At 43.7% G+C, this 13,786-nt stretch overlaps 1 protein-coding gene across 3 annotated transcripts in view; it reads left to right on the top strand.

Moving 5' to 3' along the window:
• Positions 1-576: 576 nt before the first annotated feature.
• RHCE (Rh blood group CcEe antigens) overlaps positions 577-13,786 on the top strand; it is a 30,982-nt gene continuing 17,772 nt past the window's right edge. For 2 of the 3 annotated variants that reach the window (XM_090268813.1, XM_090268812.1), the window contains exons 1-2: positions 597-807; positions 7,701-7,890. In XM_090268813.1, coding sequence (XP_090124939.1) covers positions 663-807; positions 7,701-7,890 — 335 coding nt within the window. In that variant the 5' untranslated portion in view covers positions 597-662. Of the gene's footprint in view, positions 808-7,700; positions 7,891-13,786 lie in introns of all 3 variants that reach the window. The other variant, XM_090268814.1, reaches the window with a different exon arrangement.

The raw sequence follows: 13,786 nt of genomic DNA, 5'->3' as shown, positions 1-13,786 counted from the left end.
AAGTACAGATTCAAATACATACGATTTCAGCTATGTAACTCTGAGGAGTTAGTTCTCCATGGGGCCTGTCTATATCCTCCCAGAACTTAGCATTATACTTTGCTTTCATCCATTCACTCATCCTCATTTAATACATCCTTATTAAGAGCTCACTGGATGCTCTCTGACATGTGGTAAGGTTTTAAAGAGAAATTTTGCCAGTCCAAAGCCTCTTCTGAGCCTCAGTTTCCCCATTTGTAAAATAGGAGTATTGATCCATTCTTTGCCTTTCTTGCAGGAATATGGTGAGGGTACTAAAGGAATGAATAAAGGAGGATTCTTATGTTGGTTGCCAAGTGAATGAATGCTTTCTTTTAAACCGAGCACAATGCCTGCCCTACAGTAGGAATGCAGCAACCTCTTGTTACATGAACAAATGAATAAAAGAATGAATGAGTAAATGAATGAATGAAAGCATGAATGTTGGGAAAATGCATTTCTTCCCCCTCGCTGTCATAGTCCCTTTGATCCTGTGTTAACTCCATAGACAGGCCAACAGAGCCGGCCTTGCAGCTTGTGATAAGGCCTTTGGCGGGTGTCTCCCCATCACTCCCTCCAGTGGGTGTGGGGACAGCGGGATACTGCTTGGTGCTGATGGAACCACGCACAGAGAAGCACAAAGAATGGGCTCTAAGTACCCAAGGTCTGTGCGGTGCTACCTGCCCCTGTGGACCTTGATGCTGGAGGCAGCTCTTATTCTCATCTTCTTCTTTTTCACCAACTATGACAGTTCCTCAAAGGATGGCAAGGTCATGGGGCCTCAACAAGGTGAGTGACCAGAGGAGAGGTGGTCAGAGAGGCTAACAGAGGCAGGGACAAAGGAGGTCAGTGTCCTCCAGAAGCCTAAACATTCCTTTCCACAAAGTCTCCAAGGAAAGGGGTTCTCTCATCTTCTTCCATAGATTGCACAGAGACACAGCCAAAAATGTAGGTTCTCTTTTAGGACTAGTATAGACATCACTTCTTCTATGAAGCCTTCCTTGCTTTGTCAGGGCAGAGTGAGGAGCCTCCTTTTCTGTGTTCCCAGAATTCTCTTTGCCAAATAGTCCTTATAATTCCAGCTTCCCCCCAACTTCTCTCTCCTTCGCGGCAAGGAATTTCACATTGTTGCGTTTTTAGTTTTTGTCATCTTGTTTGGGTCTCTCTTGCTCATTTCTGTACCAACATCCTTTTAGAAGCTTTAGTCTATTGCCCCTCCCCCACCCCCAGGCCTCTTCTCACTTGGGGGCTGGAAGAGTCTGCATTCTGTCAGCAAATAAAAAGCCATAAGGTATAACTGAAGGGGAGTGTAGGATGGTTGTTACTTTATATGCAGCTAAAAATATTCACAGACAGTGACGACAGCAACAGTAAACAAGATAGATGTCCACAGTGGCATGACTGTTGCTTTTTACAAAAATTGAGATGAGTTTTCAAGCATCTCAGTGGGCAATATGTTGTTCATGATAATGGACAGGCTTCCTTGAGTGACATTCTTGAGCTAACGCTGATGCTTGAGTTCAGCTGAGTACTTGCTTGTTCCTTAGTGATGTTAACTGACTTGTTAACTGGAAGCAAAGGGAAGGTATCCCTGGGCCCTCTGCAGTGGAAAGTAGGACATAGGGAGAGGGAAACCCCTACACAACTCAATGGGCTGGCCCAGAGGGGCCCTCACAGACAAACAAGACCTGGTCACTGTTCTAATTCATTTCCATTTACTTTAATTCTTTTCAATCCAGTACAATGTAATTCAATGCATTCATTCATTCATTTATTCATTCACCATTGTTACAGCCAGTGTGGGCTCCAGACACATGCTAATTAGAGCTGGTATTTATTGAGCTCTTAATATATACCAGGAACTATTCTAAATGCTTTCACTGAACCCTCGCAATAACCCCATGAGATGGGCACTATTATGATCTCCGTTTTTCCTATGAAGAAGTCAGGCGCGTGGATATTAAGTAATTTGCCCAAGGTCACTCAGCTAGCAAAAGCACAGCACATTTAAATTTAGGCAGCCTGGTTTAAGTTTCATTCACTTAACCATTATGCTTCATGGCCCTACTTGACAGTGAGGTAGAGTCACTTGTCATATAACCAGTAGGTGTCAGGGCCAGTATTCCAACTTCGTTGACTGGGCCCTGGATCTAAGTCCTTCACTCCTATGCTATGCAGCTAATGTAGCTATAAAGTGTCCTCAAACACTCGCTATATATGGAAGCACAGAGAAGGACCCACAACCCAGGCAGGAAGGTGACTTCCCAGTCAGGTCTTGAAGGTTCAGTAGAAGTTATATGAAAACAGAAGGTCAAAAGCACAGCAGGAACCATTGTGTGTGTGCTCATTGGAGTGGACCAGGTGAGGGTTTGATAATGCAGTGTTGTTGGAGCATAAAGAGGAGGCAGGGCAAGGTGGATCCACTCGATTGAGTAAGGAATTCAAACTTCATCCTGCTGTCTGAAGAGGAGGGAAAAAAATCAGCTGCGCTTGGTGAAAATCAGGGAGTTGTCAAAAATGGCTTCAGATGTGTGGTTTGGCAGATGGAGGTGCCAGTTCCTGAAATGAGAGGCATGGGGAGGGGCATATTGTGGGATAAGTAAACAAGGATATGTTCATTTTAGGGTTGGGATCGAGATGCCTGTGAGATACTTAAGAAAAGCAGAGAGTATCAGTTATCTATTGCTACATAGCAAACAGCTCCCAAACTTAGCGTCTTAAAATAGCAACCATTTAATTTGCTCAGGATCATGATTTTGTGGTTTAGCACTTTTGTTTGGGCTCAGCAATGCGGTTCTTCTGTTGGTTTCACCTGAGGACACTCATGCATCTCCAGCCTGAAGATTTGACTGGGGCAGACAGCTTCAGAGGGACTCATTCACATGTCTGGCAGCTAGCTCTTGTGGTTCCATCTACCAGACTTCTTCACATGGCAGCAGGAGAGTTACCACAGTAACAGAGGGCAAGCCCCAATGTGCAGGTGATTTTCCAAGCCTCTGCTTGTATTAAGTTTACTAATGTCCCATTGCCCAAAGCAAATCACAGGCCAAACCCAGGTGGGAGGGGTCTACATTGGAAAGCATGAGTCATTGGGGGCATTACTGTAACAATCTGTCACACAGAGCCTACTCTAAAGCTGCCAAATTGGGGAACCAGCCCGGGCCCTGCACTGTGTCTACCACCCAGTGCCACCCCTGTACTCCTCAGAAGCCAGAAGGAGATCTGCTGAAAGATAAAAGGAGCTTTGCCAGTGACTCAAGAATACTACCAAATTCTGGTGCCTTCCACACCTTAGCTTTGGCTACCCCTCTGATTGGGAAATCTCTTTTTCTCTTCTCAGGCTGCTGCAGGGGGGAGGATGGGAGGAAAGAGTGTGGGAAGGGGAAGGCAGCATGAGGCTCCACAGATGGTCCCAGTCTGGGGCTGCAGATGTCTTCCCAGTTAGCAGTAGAGAACAATGTGGAGGTCAAGCCCAGATCCTGAGGGCAGAAGGTGGCCCTGGCTTCAGAGTTGATTGTGCTGAAGTGTCTACAGGCCAGAAGGAGGGGCAAGAGCACGTGGGAACACAGAGCTAGAGTCACTGGGCATCCAGGCCAGACGTGGGGGGGGGGGGGCACAGTCTTGCCCAGTAACACAGCTAACAAGTGGCAGGCATGGGATAATAGTTACTAGCACTTACCAGGCACCCAATGCTAGGTTCAGTGATCTGCATGAGCCAGCGAGCTCAATGCTCACAGCAATCTTCTGAGTTGGTTCCATTGTTTCACACCCATTTTACAGATTAGGAAGCTGGGACACAGAGGGAGAGCCAAGCTGTGAGCTCTAACAACCTCATTCAGAGGCCCACACTCTTCACCATTACACTATATATGCTGTATGAAGGGCAGGATTGTGTAGTGGTTATACCCAGATAGTCAGAATTCAGATCTCCTACCACCATTTGCTAGCTGCGTGACCTGGGTTAGTTGCAGCATCTCTCTGTGCCTCCCTTTCCCCATCTGTAAAATGAGGGTAATAAATAGTGCCCACCACATGAAGCTGTTGCAGGTTAAGCCTGTCAGGTGCTTGAAACAACAGAGCCTGGTATGTGGAGGGCGCCATATATGTGCCTGCTGTTACAGTGATGGTAATTATTGCCTCATCTCACACTGCTGGACTCCCAAGTTAGATTATCTTTCTCCAAGTCATGCCTTAGATTATAAAATTCTCCTCCGGAGCCCAGTCATTGGGGCCCCTGGAGCACATCCATTCCTTATCAGTCTTGAACACCTTAGAGTCATTAGCTTATTAGACCAGTGGCTGATGCGGGTGTAACACAGGCTCTGAGAGAGGAGGCTGACACTGATGGGGATGCCCAGAACTGGGCCCCAGCCCTGAAGTGGGGGTCCAGGCAGTGAGACATGGGAGGAGCAGGTGTGGGCTGAGCACCCTGGGAGGCTGGGAGAGGAAAGGGCAGGGTACAAGGGGTAAGAGAAGAAGGAGCCTGAAATCAAATGTTACTCACTGACCAGTGTGGGGTGCATGGGCTCTGTCAACAACTCCCAGAAACTGCCACCCTGCCTTTATCCCCCTGACTGAAGCACAACTCCTCCCTCAGGGACAGTGTAGGGCCTTGGCGAGGAAGACCCTGAGCTCCTGTACCCAGCAGGGGTGGCAGCTGTGCCTGATGAAGCCCCCACCCAAGATCCTCTGACTTTCTCATCTCTAGACTCTACCTCTGCCCTAATCCTGGGGACCCTCCTCTTCTCACCCACTGGTACCCTCCTCTGAATATTCCAGAGTGGTGGGGTCCTTAGAGAGTATCAAGTCTAGTTTCCATGTACTACGGACAGGAAAACTGAAGCCCAAAGAGGGCAAGGGACCTGCCAAGGTCCCTTAGCAAGGGGAGGGCAAACAAGAGCAAGAGATGGCCTGGCCTGGTGGAAGGGCACTGTGCCAGGAATTCAGAGCTTGGCTCTGTTACTGGCATGCTGTGTGGCCTTGAGGAAGTCACAGGCTCTCTCTGGTCCCCTTCTATAAAATGGGGGGAAAATGGAAGGCTCTCCCTATTCATGAAGTCTTCAGTAAGTCTGAACCCTATGCCTATAGTGTTGCTGCAGAATGGCAGGTGTGTTTAACAGCAGCATTTAATAAAAGATTGAATTTGAATATCTAAAGTGGGGCATGCAGTGTCCATGTGGTTGCAGGCCTCACCACTTCCAAGTAGGCATGGCGCCTTTCACACACATGGTTTTCTGCTTGGCTCCTGGAGGAATCTGAGCAATCCCAAGAGGAATCCCAGTACAAAATGTGCCCTGCCCACCTCCAGTCCAGCCCCATTCCTAAGAGGATGCAAGCAGGAAACTGAGACATTGCCTGAACCCCTCGCCTCCCCCTTGTCAGAGAAGAAGGCACAAGAAGTTGAATCCTCCTGGATGCCCTCTTCTAACCCACTCGCTGACTCCCCAGATCCCACGGAGGCCCTCAGGGGTCTCCTATATCCCAGTGCTGTCAGATTGATCTAGGAACTTCAACAAGCACCCAAGCCCTATGTGCAAGACCCTAGATGTGTACATTTTTAAATGAAAATAAATGTAAATGTAAATCGAAGGGGCTTTTCTTGACTTTGGAGAGTTCTGATTCTGAGCGCTTCCTCCATGTTATCAGAGCCCGGGCTGGAGACCAGGTGAGTTCTTATTGCTGTGATGGTGATGGTGGTGGTGGTGGTGAATAAACAGCCCCTACTTACTGAGCCTTCTCCTTGTGCCAGGCACTGTGCCAAGCACTTGAACAAAATATTTCCTACATATCTCCCAGCACCCTCTGATGGGAGGGATAATTGCCCTCATTTAGCTGATGAGGAAAGTAAGCAATCTACGAGGCCACATGGCTGTGAAGTCAAAACACATAAACTGCCATTTTTTATAGGTCAAAAATGGTTCAAATGTTGGCAATTTAACATTGTTTAACCTAACAGAGAATGATAGAGCTAGAATTAATCAGAACTGTCTAAACTCAAAGCCGGTGCTTTTTTTCCTTGTTGTTTAAAAAGCTGTTTACTGTCTACAACTGGTTGTAGAAAATTTAAACACTGGAAATATTTTTCAAGTAAAACTCCCAAAGCAGATATAATATATCCATAGGGGGAGAAACTTCCTTCGATATGTCTCTCCAGACATTTATACACATATAAAAATAGTTGATATTTGTTGATAAAATAGTCTTTATTATTCAGAGTGATTCTGTGCACTATACCATTGGATTCTGGCAACCTCACAAAGGTGGTATGATTGTTTTTCCCATTTAACAGATGAGAAAACTAACAGGGCAGATAGCGTTTTAGTTGAATGTACAGTCTTCAGAGCTGATCCTCTAGGTTGAAATCCTGTCTCTACCAGCTGGGACAAGTTTCTTAACTCCTCTGTGCCTTAGTTTTCATACCTGTAAAACTGTAATAATAACAGCATCTACCTTTTGGATCGTTCTGAGAAGTAAATGAAGTAGTTTATGTAAAATGATTAAATCAGTGTTGGTACAGAATAAACACTTAATAAATGTAGCCTGTTATTAAAGCTCAGAGATGTTAAAGAACTAGATTAAGACATCACAGCTACAAAGTGCCAGAGCCCTGATTTGAACCCAAGCTTGCCAAGTTCTGGAGACCAAGCTGCTAACCATCCTGCAGGCCTGGAATTAAATCAAAGCGTCCACCCCTTTTCTTTTGCTGGACCTCTCTCTATCATCAGGTGAGTCTCCTGCACTCACCTGACATAGTGGGCCCTGCACTGTGTCTGAGTTTGGGAAGGTGTGGGTCACCCAGATGGCCCTGGTGTTTACTGCTGGCCCACCAGGTCTGTCTCAGCAGGTGGCCAAGGGAGATGGCTGTTTTCTGCAAGGATAATTTCGTTCTTGCCAACAGAACCTCTGGGCCTGCTTTTCCTCCCTCCTTTCTGCATGACCTGAGCCAAGCCACAGGCTTCTATGACCTTATTTTCTCTTTCTCATGATCAGGAGGTTGAACCTGATCCCCAATAGCAGCAGTAATTAATTACCTGTACTGAGTGTCAGCTATGTGCCAACTACTGGTCCTGATGCTCTATACTTGCTCACAGCGTGATGTGTTCAATAATAACAAAAACTGTTACATTTCCTGAGCATTCACAAAGGGCCAGGCAGGTCCTGCCTTTATGCTTAATCAGCTTAGCTCATCCTATCCTTCTTTCAACCTTTCACGGTATCCATGTACTCTCCCCATTATTCCGATGAGAAAACTGAGGCTCAGAGAGTTGAAGTAACTTGACCAAGCACTCTCAAATGATCTTTAATGTTCCTTCCAGCTGCCATTCTGTAAAACTAATTTCACGCAAGCCTCTACCTCACGATTTTCAACTGGTATGCCGCAAGAACTTTTAAAACATGCAGTACCTGACTATTTAGTCAGGGGCACTGATCTCTTTTCCCTTAGATTGTCAAATTAAAAAAAAACAAAAACAAAAAAATGACAACACCCAACAAAACAATAGCCATCAGTGTAAATGAATAAAAATTATACCTACTTTTTGGTCAGATCAGCAAAAAATGTATTTTTTGGTGTGCCAAAGAATTTTAGTAATTAATTTGTGTGCCTTAAGATGAAAAAGATTGAAAATCGCTCGTCTACCTCGTCAGCTTCTCTTCCTCCTCCTCCATGTTGCGTCCCTTAGCCCTCTTCCCGGATATCACCGTCATGGCGGTCCTTGGCCTGGGCTTCCTCTCCTCATCTTTGTGGAGATATACCTGGAGCAGCGTGGCCTTCAACCTCTTCATGCTGGCCCTCGGGGTGCAGTGGGCAGTCCTGTTGGATGGCTTTCTGGACCAGCTCTCCTTTGAGAAAGTGGTCATCAAACTGTCCAGGTAACTGGTGGCTGGATCGCTTTTGGGTCCTTGAGGGTATGGGGCTGGAGAGGGTGGGTTCTAGAAAAGCCGGGATGGCCCCTTTCTTTCTAGCAATGAGACCATGCAATATTTAGGACATACTTATACTAAGAAATTACTCATTGTTTATCTAAAATTCAAATTTAATTGGGCATCATATATTTTATCTGACAACTCCAAATCTACAACTCTCCCTAAGTCGCTTCTTTATTATTGAATATGATTTTGTAAAGTTACACAACCAATATGGGTTCAAAGAAAAATTAATGGAGATAAGACAGAAAGAAATAGAAATAGAAATGTTACACTCAGTGAGACAGTCTCTTGAAAAGAAAGAAGTACTCTTAGTTTTCAATGCTGATCAACAAGAAATAGCTGCGCTTTTACTTCCGTTAAATTTATTTTGGTCCATTTAGATGCATTGATATGAAATCCTAAGATGCAACAAAATTAGCCCATGTTACTAGAAGTCAGAATAATGGTTACCTGGGGAAGGTGGTGGTTATTGATTAGGAAGGGGCACAAAAGAACCTTATGGGATGCAGTAAATATTCCCTATGTTATTTTGGGTAATGGTTATACAATGGTGTATATATATCTATCAAGCTGTACACTTAAAAAGAAAAAAGTATTAGCTAGTGCCTGACAGGAGGAACTAGGTAAAAAAAATTTCTTAAATTATTGTTTTAAGTAACTCTGAATCTCTGACCTGCCCCAGATTATTGTAAATGCCATTTTAGGTATCTTATGGAACCCGTCGCCTCTCAAGGTCACTGCATCCACACCTCTAAGACCCTACTAAACCTCTGGGCACTGCTGTTGAACATCAGCTGATGAGTCAGCTACTGAGTCAGGCACTATGCCAGGCACTTGACAAACATTGTTTTGTGTAACCCTTCTAGTAGAGGTCTAACCTGGTGGACAGACAAGAAAACAAGCTCAGAGAGCATAAGGCACTTGCCTAGGATCACACAGCTAAGTGGTGACATGGCTTTAGCTTTAACCATCTTCCAGTACAATCCAAGTAGTCATGACATGCAATAGTCTTGTCAGCTCCCTACTGGCCCTGAAAAAAACTCCACATTTTTTTCCTTTTAAAATGTTTTAGAGCTGATTCCCATGGTGATTCGATAACCTCAGTAAGCACATGGGAAGTGACAAAGGGCACTCTGGGAGAACTCTGACAGTGGTGGCCCTGGTCTGGTGTTTCTGATGCCTGGGCGTAAGGTCACATAAGCTTCCAGCCTCCTGTGCCTCAGTCTACAGGCATCTGTGGGCTGCTCCCTTCTTCTGTGGTCCTGCCTGTGGTGACCTATTTATTCCTGACTCAATCCACAAAGACAAGAAGATGTCATCTACATCCTGAGTGAACTTCCCTGCCCCACCTCTGACCGGTTGGATCCTCCCAGTTGTGACCCCTGCTGAGAATGGCATCACAGATTTGAGTGATGGATTCCTTCCTGACCTTTCCAGCTGGACTGGGCTGGTGGGTGGTGCTCAGTCCTGCTGCCCAGATAGGGACTCTCCCTCTCCCTCTCCCTCAGCCTCACCCACTCTGTGAAGCCTGACTTGGCACTGAATTGGTTCTGCCTTGAGTCACCCATGACCAGTTCCTTCAGGGCAGGGTCCTATCTTATTCAACTTTGTCCTTGTCCTTTTCCTCACATAGTAAGGAATTCTAAATAATTCTAAATAATTCCTTGTTCCTGTGAGACTCCTCCCCTTGCCCTTTGCCCTCTGACCTTCCTTTTGAAGTCTTGAGCCTTAAACAGGACTCTACATTGGCAGCAAACACTGGGGAGGCTGTGTTCAGACTTCAGAGGACTCGCTTTGAATCCAGGCCAGCTAGGTTTGAACCTCACGTTTGTCATAAACTAGCTGTGTGGTCATTGCCAAAAGAGTCTCCTCTTCTAGTCTCAATGTTCTCCTCTCTAAAATGGAGGTACTGAATGACACCCTAGCACCATTTACAGAGGGTTACCTGAAGGGTTAAAATTTAAATGAGATAGATCTAGCCACAGCAATCATACAAGAAACCTAAAGATTCTACCAAGAAACTACTAGAACAATTAAAAATAAATTCAGTAAGGTAGCAGGATACAAAATTAATATTCAGAAACTGGTAGCATTTTTTTGTACAACAATAATAAAACTATAGAAAGAGAAATTAAGAAAACAACTTTATTTACAACTACATCAGTAAATAAATTACAATACCTAGGAATAAGTTAAACCAAAGAGGTAAAAGACCTGTACTTGAAAAATCAATAGACATTAAAGAAAGAAATTGAAGACAATACAAATAAGTGAAAGCACATACTGTGTTCATAGATAGGAAGAATTAAAATGTCCACACTACTTAAAAAAATCTATAGATTCAATGCAATTCCTATCCAAATACCAATGACATTTTTCACAGAACTAGAAAAAACAATCCTAAAATTTATATGGAACCACAAAAGACCTCAACTAGCCACAGCAATCTTGAGGAAGAAGAGCAAGGTTGGAGGAATCCCACTACCTCATATCAAACTATACTTAAAGGCTATAGTAATTAAAACAGCATGGTACTGGCATAAAAACAAATACATAGATCAATGAACAGATTAGAAAATCCAGAAATCAACCCATGCCTATATGTTCAATTAATATATTAGAAAAGAAGCAAGAATATACAATGAGGTAAAGACAGTCTATTCAATAAATGGGGTCAGAAAAATTGGACAAATATGTGCAAATAAAGTAATTAGACCACCTTCTTTCACAATGTACAAGGATAAACTCAAAATGGACTGAAAAATTAAATGTAACACCTGAAACCATAAAACTAGAAGAAAACATAGGCAGTAAAATCTCTGACATTGTTCTTAGTAATATTTTTTTCTGATAAATCTCCTCAAGCAAGGGTGAAAAAAGTAAAACTAAACAATTGGAAATACATCAAACTAAAAAGTTTTTCACAGCAAAGGAAACCACCAACAAAACAAAAAGACAATCTACTGAATGGGAGAATATATTCATCAAAAATACACCCAATAAAGGGTTAATATCCAAAATTTATAGATAACTCATACAACTCAACACCAAAAAAATCCAATTAAGAAATAAGGAGGACTTCCAGCCAAGATGGAGGCGTAGACAGACATGCTGCATCTCCCTCCACAACTAAGAAGGAATACAACTACCTCAAAACTAGAGACAACCAGAAGTTCCATAAAATCAAACTGCATGGAAGTCTAACAAACAAAGATATAAAGAAGAAATACTCATCCAGACAGGTAGGAGGGGCGGAGCTGGGGCGGAGAGGACGTGGTGTGGTGGTGGCAGCAGCAGCGGCAGTGGCAGGCCAGTGGAAAGCATAGTTACAACGTTTTAAAAAGTCAGGACGGACACCTGGGGAGCGTTCTCAGCTCCTCACCAGACTGCACAGCTCACAGTCCCAGTGCCGGGGAAAATCAAGCCTCATTGCTTCTGACTGTGCAAACCAGTGGGGGTTGGGGCGGAGGCAGAAACTGCCAGTCTCTCAGCAGAGTCCACTTGTTTAAAGGGCACCCACAGTCCTAGAATGTCTGCAGACCCACCCACTCTGGGAATGACGACCAGGACAACAGCTAGAGGGGTGCCAGTCCCATACTGAAGTGGGAGAAGTGCCGGGAAAAGGGCCGAGTGCTGGACAAGCGGCATTGTTCCCTCTCAGACCCCTCCCCTACACACAGCGCCACAACGTGGTGAAACAGGTCGCCCTGTGCTGACGAATCCCTAAGGCTCTGCCCCTTGCAACATAACAGGAGCAACAGCTCTACCTAAGACACAGTGGCAAACAAACACAGGAGCCTGTCAAGATGAGAAGACAGAGAAGTATGGCCCAAAAGGGGGAGTGGATCAAGATTCCAGTGGGAGAACTAAGTGATGAGGAGACAGTCAACCTAACAGATGCAGGATTTCAAACATTGGTGATAAAGATGCTCACAGGCTTGAAAGATATGCTTGAGTATGGCAAATGCATAAAAGAAGAAGTGAAGGCTATGCTAAGTGAAATGAAGGAAAATCCACACAAAACCAATGGTGAAGGGAAGAAAACCAGGGTTCAAATCAATGATCTGGAACATAAGGAAGAAAAAAATAGTCAACCAGTACAGAATGAGGAAATAAGAATTGAAAAAAATGAGGAGAGGCTTGGGAACCTCTGGGACAACTTTAAACGTGCCGACATCCGAATCATGGGGGTGCCAGAAGGAGATGAGGAAGAGTGAGAAATTGAAAACTTATGTGAACAATTAATGGAGGAAAACTCCCCAAACTTAGTGAAGGAAATAGACATACAAGTCCAGGAAGCGTGGAGAGTCCCAGGTGAGCTGGACCCAGAGGGGATCACATCAAGACACATCATGATTAAAATGCCAAAGATGAAAGATAAAGAGAGAATCCTAAAAGCAGCAAGAGAGAAATGGAGAGTTGCCTACAAAAGAGTTCCCATAAGACTATCAGCTGATTTCTCAAAAGACATTTTGCAGGCAAGAAGGGACTGGCAAGCATTATTCAATGTGATGGGAGGCAAGGACCTACAGCCATGATTACTCTATCCAGCAAAGCTATCATTTAGAATGAAAGGGCAGATAAAGTGCTTCCCAGACAAGGTAAAGCTAAAAGAGTTCATCATCACCAAGCCATTATTATATGAAATGTTAAAAGGACTTACTTAAGACAAGGAAGGTCAAAACTATGAACACTAAAATGACAACAAACTCACAGCTATCAACAACTGAATCTAAAAAAGAAAAACAAAATCCAAGTAAGCAAACAACCAGAATAGGAACAGAATCATAGGTATGGGATCATTTGGAGGGTTATCAGCTGGGAGGGGGAAGGGGGAGAAATGGGGAACTGGTGCAGGGATTAAGAAGCATAATCGGTTGGTACAAAATAGACAGGGGCAAGTTAACAATAATATAGGAAAGGGTGAAGTCAAAAAACTTAAATGTACGACCCATGGACATGAACGAAGTTGGGTGGGATTGCTGGAGGGAAGGGGGGTACTGGGCAGAGGGGAGCAAAGGGAAAAAGAATTGGAACTACTGTAACAACATAATTAATAAAAATATACTTAAAAAAGAAATAAGCAGAGGACCTGGATAGACATTTCTCCAAACAGGACATACAGATGGCCAATAGACATATGAAAAGATACTAAATATCACTAATCAACAGAGAACTGAAAAATTAAAACCACAGTAAGATATCATCTCACACCTGTCAGAATTGCTATCATCAATAAACCAACAAACAAGTATTGGTGAGAATGTGGAGAAAAGATTTCTCATGTGTTGTTTGTGGGATTGCAAATTGGTAAAACCACTATGGAAAACAGTAGGGAAATTCCTCAAAATATTAAAAATAGAACTACCTTATGACTCAGCAATTCCACTTCTAGGTATATATCTGAAGGAATCCGAAACACTAATTTGAAAATATATGTATGCACCCTTATATTAATTGCAGCATTATTTGCAATAGCTAAGACTGGAGGGAGGCCAAGTGCCCATTAATAGATGAATAAACGAAGATGTGGTCCATATATACAGTGAAATATTACTTAGCCATAAAAAATGAAATCCTATCATTTGCAAAAACATAGATGGACCTACAGGGTATTACGCTAAGTGAAATAAGTCCGACAGAGAAAGACAAATACCGTATGATTTCAGTTATATGTGTAATCTAAAGAACAAAGTAAATGAGCAAACAAAACAGAAACAGACTCATAGATACAGAGAAAAAACTGATGGTTGCCAGATGGAAGGAGGTTGAGAGGCTGGGTGGAAGAAATTAAGAAGTACAAATTGGTAGTTACAAAATAGTCATGGGATGTAAAGTA

This window comes from Furipterus horrens, unplaced genomic scaffold (genome assembly GCF_987537825.1).
Source record: "Furipterus horrens unplaced genomic scaffold, mFurHor1.1.pri manual_scaffold_3, whole genome shotgun sequence".
Lineage (NCBI taxonomy): Eukaryota > Metazoa > Chordata > Mammalia > Chiroptera > Furipteridae > Furipterus > Furipterus horrens.
Note: the sequence above shows the minus strand (reverse complement) of the source record. Positions and strands in the feature narration are given on the sequence as shown.